This window comes from Penaeus chinensis, chromosome 34 (assembly GCF_019202785.1).
Source record: "Penaeus chinensis breed Huanghai No. 1 chromosome 34, ASM1920278v2, whole genome shotgun sequence".
In the NCBI taxonomy this organism is placed as follows: domain Eukaryota; kingdom Metazoa; phylum Arthropoda; class Malacostraca; order Decapoda; family Penaeidae; genus Penaeus; species Penaeus chinensis.
The window spans coordinates 29,926,287-29,933,786 of NC_061852.1; the positions used below are offsets into that span (position 1 = coordinate 29,926,287).

General features: G+C 40.7%; 1 protein-coding gene across 5 annotated transcripts in view; it reads left to right on the forward strand.

Annotated features, from left to right (window-relative positions):
• Positions 1-3,058, forward strand: part of LOC125043965 (nicotinamide riboside kinase 1-like) — a 4,726-nt gene extending 1,668 nt beyond the window's left edge. For 3 of the 5 annotated variants that reach the window (XM_047640377.1, XM_047640373.1, XM_047640374.1), the window contains one exon: positions 1,928-3,058. In XM_047640377.1, coding sequence (XP_047496333.1) covers positions 1,983-2,693 — 711 coding nt within the window. In that variant the 5' untranslated portion in view covers positions 1,928-1,982 and the 3' untranslated portion in view covers positions 2,694-3,058. Of the gene's footprint in view, positions 1-963; positions 1,571-1,927 lie in introns of all 5 variants that reach the window. The other 2 variants (XM_047640375.1, XM_047640376.1) reach the window with 1 other exon arrangement.
• The last annotated feature ends 4,442 nt before the right edge of the window (positions 3,059-7,500 follow it).

The window sequence follows — 7,500 nt, forward strand, 5'->3', positions numbered from 1 at the left end:
CCTTTGCATGCAGATATGATATTTGATTACAAGTAAGAGATTAAGGAAGCCTCAAATAAAAGGGGGAAAGTACCTGACTACTTTGAAAACTATTTAGTTTGCTTTGCAAGGCTTTGAAAACTTTCAAATGTATTTTTCAGATTCAGTCTGAGAAATATTAACTGTTAATAAAGATATATCTAACACAATACTGCCACAACTTTAATAAAAACTTGATAATCAAGTGGATTCATTATATGTTCATAAAAATCTTCATTTTCATCCTAATCCTAACTATGTCCGAGCAAAACACTCCTTTTCTTATTATATACATTATTATATATATTTTCTTATTATATATATATTATTATTTATATTGTTCTTCGTGTGGAAAGTTGAAGTTACATGAAGTCAGTACCACATCATATGACTCGGACACGTCGGAAATTCTTACCATCTCATTCCGTCGTGATTGACTTCAAACCCTACCCATATCAAGTGAACATATATTGATGTACTGCTAATAAGCCACAAAAACATTTTCTACGCCTTTAATATAGGATTTTGTATCAGGAAACTCGCAATGCGATTCATGATTAATGAAAATATAAATCCCTATCTGAGACCACGTGAAATATATCTGAAAACTATCGCGCTTTGATTGGCTGGCCGGAGTGTATCAAACTGTATCAAGGCAGAGGCATACAATCTGGTACAAACCAAAAAGATGTTTCAACAGGTTCCAACAATGTGCGCGCAGAGGGAAAACGTGTATCAAAGTATCGTAAGTGTTAGTGGTTTCGGAAATGCTATAAACAACTTTCCTTACATCACTTCGAGGGCTTACCGGAATGAGCCACGAAATGGACATGGCTGTTGGACGCTTTTCTGGTCACGCCCTTATATTCTTATACTTGGAAAGATAACCTCATCAGGACATTTTTGAGTCAAATACATTTTTAACATTGTATTTCTGCTCCACAGCCCGACGTCCTCTATGTGCCCAATCTGGTCGTGATCGATCACACTTCTCTGCACAGCCACGCACATGTGCCTATTTTGGTGGCTCCCATACAAGTTTGAATGCGAGGTGGCACTTGGCCTGACTTTATAAGGGCAAGACAGGAAGCACGCCGACGAGGTCTTTGTCTTACTCCCTACCTTGCTCCTTACTCCAGTGCTGGCCTGCCCTTCACCCCTCCCCCTGTCTCCCAAAATATTTCTACATCCCCCCTGTATCTACTACTCTATCCTACATTTCCATTACCCCTTTCTCTCCCAATCAAATTATTTGGCAGTTTAAATCCAGGCACCCTAGTCTCTACCTCTGACCCGACACCTCCTCCCTCCTCGCTCTACTCGTAGCAGACAATCTAAACGTTCCACCCCATATCATTATTACAGGACGGGGTGCGTGGATAACACTCAGGATGCTCAAAGTGTACCTGTTGGGAAAAGACTGAAAACCTCAGGTCTGCAGAATAAATCACTCTGCTATTTTATTTAACGCGAACAAAAGAGACTTTGGGAAGTCACAGCTTTGTATACTTATATACATATATTTAGACAGACAGACGTAGATAGTAGACAGGTATATAAACACATATATTTACACATTCATACGTGTGTGTGTGTGTGTGTGTGTGTGTGTGTGTGTGTGTGTGTGTGTGTGTGTGTGTGTGTGTGTGTGTGTGTGTGTGTGTGTGTGTGTGTGTGTGTGTGTGTGTGTGTGTGTGTGTGTGTGTGTGTGTGTGTGTGTGTGTGTGTGTGTAAAGAAAGAGAGAGCAAGAGATTGAAAATAATAATAGTAATGCTTAAATGATGATAATAGAAATAATAAAATCAACCAACAAGCCTTAAATAGCCATGTATTCTATTCCTTCATGTTTACATCGTATTCATCCTCCTTTCTACGACCATGCTTAAACCCACCACACATTTCTTCCAGGTGAGTCCCAGAAGCATAATCCTCCATAACTGTCCAAGGAAACCAGTGATCACAAATGGCAAGCAAGCATTGGCTGGTGGTTGGGATCTCCGGAGTCACTTGCGCTGGAAAAACCACACTGGCTAATAGACTCTTGGCTTCGCTCCCTACGGTGGCCGTCTACCTGGGCCAAGATGAGTACATTTACTCTGATGAATTCCCCGGCCACCTTTTGTCCCCTCCAGCACTCGGTGGTCTCAACAGGGATTCTCTCAGGAGTATCGATATGGACAGGATGGTTGAGGATATCCACGTGATTCTAAATACTACCAGTCCTCGCCTTGGCTCCTTCTCTAGCGTGTCGGTTCCGAGGGAATGGGAGAGGGTTAACGCAGCGGCTCTGAAAGTCGGGAATCGACCTGCGCCATCTTTACGGGAATGCTCTGCCTACATGCCAGTTCTGTTGCTTGATGGTTACCTGCTGTTCAACCACGCAGATATTCCACCGCTCTGTGACCTCCTTTATTTTACTACTCTGCCGAAGGATGAGTGTTGGAAGAGAAGAAAGAAGAGGGTTTATGCATCACAGTGCCAAGATGTAAAGCTGTATTTTGAGTTGTGTGTCTGGCCAAAATACAAAGAGCATTTTCAACAGATGATAGAATCTGTCAGTAACATATGCTTTAAAAATGGGTGTACAGATCCAGACACACTGTATCTTAGTGTTTTTCAAGACATCATGCAAAAACTTGAGATTAACAAACAGTATCGTTCATTTCATCACTGAACAACGGAAATTTTGCATATAAACATGAAATAGAAAATAAATGCTTAGAATCTTTTCACAGATAATTTTAGTTCTTGGTCTGTGCTTAGAGTCAATGGGCGAGGCCAGGCTAATGTTTCTTTTTTTGCGAAATTTTATCAAAGCAGATGAGTCTCTTGAACTCTGATTATAAAGAATCCTCCAATTCAAACCTCCCGTTAATTATAAATGTAATGGCATTTTACATGATCAAATTCAAGTGTTTTTCCAAGTCATTTATTAATTTGATAATGTTACTGTTTGCTTTTAACAATTGCTAATATGGTTCCTGTTGTGCCTTTGTTATGACAACAAACATTTTCTTCATCAAGCATGTTAGTCACATTCCCGTCCGAATTTCGTAAATATCTAAAGAATAACACTGTACAGTAGAATATGTTGTCATAAACCTATGCCATATTCTTATCCAGTAAACACTTTAAAATGTGATCTCAAAGCAACCGACTGGCTGCTCAGAGTATCCTGGTCAGTTATCAAGTGCCGACAGAGTAAACTCCAAATTCTTATGATCAAGGCAGAAGACGGGAAAGAGAGAAGGGGCGTGGAAATGAGAGAAAAGAAGAGTGAGAGGGGCATGCAGGACCAGAGCTAAGGCCTAAGGCCAGAGCCAGAGCTAGCCCAGTGCCCGTTCAGGGGCAGGGCTAGAGTCAGGGCTGGCACCAGCCCAGAGCCAGCCTATGGTCAAGCCTAGGGCCAGAGAGAGAGAGAGAGAAAGAAGAGAGAGAGAGAGAGAGAGAGAGAGAGAGAGAGAGAGAGAGAGAGAGAGAGAGAGAAAATATCTTTATATACAGATGCATAAACTTTCCATTCTTACATAGGGCCTTAACACTTTGACGTTAAATGGTCAGAAGGACTAACTACTTAATCTAATGTCCAATATACCTTTTCTGCGATTTCTTTTTCTTTTTTTCTTATAATGAATTCATAAATATTTGTACCTAAAAATTATCTTAAATCAACGACTGATATATTCAATATGTTTTCATAAATGTCACAAATTGAACTTTTATTTTTGTTAATTTTCATTAATCTTTGAGAGCTCCTAACGAGTGCGTGTGCCCGAAATATTTCCAGATGAACATCTTAAGAATCAAAGTAAAATGATAATCTGGTGTGAAATTAAAAACTAAAGCTTCTTCTGACTCTCGCCGGCTTGGATGTTTCACTAAAGTTTGCCATGATTTGTTTGAATATTATGTACACACACACACACATGTATATGTATATATATATATATATATATATATATATATATATATATATATATTTATATATACATATATTTATATATATATATATATATATATATATATATATATACGCCCAAAACCTTCTGGAATCAGAGCATTAAGCTGCGAGTCTGACTGTTCCCGCAACGCGTATGTATCCAATATTTGTAGAAAGTCCTTTATCATATAATCTAATATAAGTTGCTATTTAGCGGCTTTGTGTATTATATGCAATCATTCTTAAAATCGATGTATTCATTAAGAGGTTTGACAGCTACCCAATAAACCTTGAGCGAGTGCTACGCGGTGGTGTCAGTCGCCCCGCACCCGCTGGCAATCCTTGGCGTTCTTCGGCGGCCACGGTGTGTGTGTGTGTGTGTGTGTGTGTGTGTGTGTGTGTGTGTGTGTGTGTGTGTGTGTGTGAGAATATATGTATATATGTATATATACACATATATGTATATTTATATAAGAATATATGTATATTTATATAAGAATAGATGTATATATGAATACCTATATACGTATATATATGCGTGTTTATATATTAGAAAATAATTCAAATATACACACATATATATATATATATATATATATATATATATATATTTCAAATGAGACAGTTTCGAAATCCACTGGATGCCATCCTCAGGTCTGAGGAGGAAGGGAGAGGAGGGGGCATAAAAGAGAGAGAGGAGAGGCAACGCGGAAACACGGTCCACACAAAACAAAATCTGGTGTTACAATTGGCTTTTTCCTCAGAACATTGAGGATCTGCAGCCCTGAATTTCTTGTGGATGAGGTTTCCTATATAATTAATTCTTTCATGAATCTTGAATATCCCAGAGGCTTCCTGTCAAACCTCAGATAGAAGGCGGAGAACACACTCGCAAGACCAGACCCTACACTCTCTTCTAATAGTTTTCTCATTACCGCCATGTAACATTTCCCAGGCGATCAGCAGATACTTCAGCAATACAGTGAAAATCACCAGCACATCCGGGAAAAGATACATCACATAATACGAGACAGAAAGCAGTCCGAAAGAAACGGGCCGCGGTTTCAGCGCCAGGATCAGCGAACACCGAGCTGACATCCGTTACCAGGGGACTTCCAACGCCATGGCGGTACATGTAGATGAAGCTGGACATCTACCGAACTGGAAGGACTGAGCAAACGGAAAAGGAAAATGATGGAAGCAGCCTACATCGCGAGGAAAAAAATGTCAACACAGCATCGGACAGATCCAAACTATCAAGGTCGCGGCAGAAATTATGCGAAAACAAGTGGGAGGTCACAGTCGTCAGGTGTTTCGTCTGCTCATGTCTGACATATATCCTGTAGTATCTTCTGACGAAGATATAATCGAAACTGAAAGATATATATATATATATATATATATATACATATATATTATATTGTGAAGATACTCATGCCTTTTATACATATACTTATATCTAAAATATACAATATATGCATGTATATACGCATATATGTATACACATATACATATATATGTTTCTGAGCAGAAACAATCGGCTAGGTACACGTGGACTTCTCCAGACGGAAAATATAAAAATCAATTTGATTATATATCTTGATGAACAAAAGATATCGAAATGGTGTGCTCAGTGCAAAATGCAGACATGCGGCTGATTGTGGTTCTGACCACAATCCCGTGTGGGCAAAAATCTAAATCAAATTGAGACAAAATAAAAAAGCAAAAAAAAAAAAAAAAGACTCAAAACTGATGTACTTAAAGAAGCTGGCAAAAAACAACAACTAAACATGTTATGCAAAATTCAATTGATCTTCAATGATGACGAAAATTCAAATACAAATTGGAATACATACAAAAATTGTTTACAAGACATAACAAATCTAATATGTGGTCACAAAACAGAAGAAAAGAAGCAAGAGAGGATCACAGTAGAAATTTTACAACTGACGGAAGCAAAAAGAAAAATCAAAGCAAAAACTGGTAATAAATCAGCAGAATACAAGCAAATATCGCAGAAAATACAAAAAGAATGCAGAAAAGCAAAGGACAAAGATCACCTAGAAAAATGTAGAGAGCTAGAAGAATTAGACAAACACCATAGCAACAACTTCTACCAGAAACTGAAGCAATTCAACAAAAAGACGAACAAGGTTAACTTAGGCATAAAAACAAAGAAGGAAAACTTATAAATGACGCTGAAGAAATAAAAGAAAGATGGGCAGAATATGTGGAAGAACTGTATAATGACGATAGAGAAGAAAACAAATACTCTTGTCGAGAGATTTCATGACCCCTGCTGCCAGGCCAATCTGTCTACTGACTTCTTGGTCTGACGGCCCAGAGTCGTGAAATGCACTACCGAGGTAGATAAAGCTCTTTGTGACTTCGATGTTTTCACCGCAAGCACGTACCGACTGGACAGGGTCTCCTAGCAGGCCCCCAAAATCCTGGATCTTGGTCTTGGTCAAGGAGACCTCTAGCCCCAGGGGCTTCGCTTCATTGCTAAATGCATCAAGAGCCGCCACTAGGGTTTCCAGAGATTCAGAGAGCACGGCAACACCATCAGCAAAGTCAAGGTCTGTAACCTTGATATTGCCCAGAGTTGCTCCACAGTGACTTTGGACAGTAGCTCTACCCAGTATCCAATCCATGCAAGTGTAGAAAAGTGTTGGTGCAAGAACACAGCCTTGCCTCACACCTGAACTAACAGGGAAGAAGCTCGACAGGCCCCTACCACACTTTACAGCACTTTCAGTGCCTGTATACAGGTTTGCTATTAGTCCAATAATCCTTGTTGGAATTCCTCTTAGTCTCAGGATCTCCCAGAGAGATTCCCGATGCACTGTGTCAAACGCCTTCTTGAGGTCGATGTAGGCTTCGAGCAGCCCACGTCCGAACTCACGACGGCGCTCTATAATGATTCGAAGCGCCAGGATGCGGTCTATTGTGGACTTACCAGGAGTGAATCCAGATTGCTCCGGCCTTTGGTGCCTCAACAGGTGGTCCCAGATACGTCTCAGTAAGATGTGCGCGAGTACCTTGCCTGGTACACTGAGTAGTGTAATGCCTCGGTGATTGCTGCAGTCCCACAGATCCCCTTTCCCCTTCCAGAGAGGGATGACCACACCACTCAGCAGGTCAGGGGGAAAGGTACCAGTCTGCCAGATGGTAGACAGGACTGCATGCAAGCCCCTTGCCATAGGTTCTCCACCAGCCTTTAACAATTCGGCTGGGATGCCACAAACACCTGCTGATTTCCCACTCTTCAGCTTGGAGATCGCCCCCCTGATTTCGGTCAGGGAGGGTGGATCCTCGCTGATGGGTGGGTCTGGCAGAGGAGTCTCAACATTACCCGCATCCATGTTAACTGTTGGTGGATCAACCTTATACAACTGCTCAAAATACTTAGCCCAACGCACACGCACCCCATCAGGATCTGAGATTATCTGGCCACTTGCTGAGCGGACTGCAGTCGTCTGTGAGGAGGGCTTGGAGTTCAGCTTTCTCAGAGCTTGGTAGGCAGGACGAAGGTCATTTA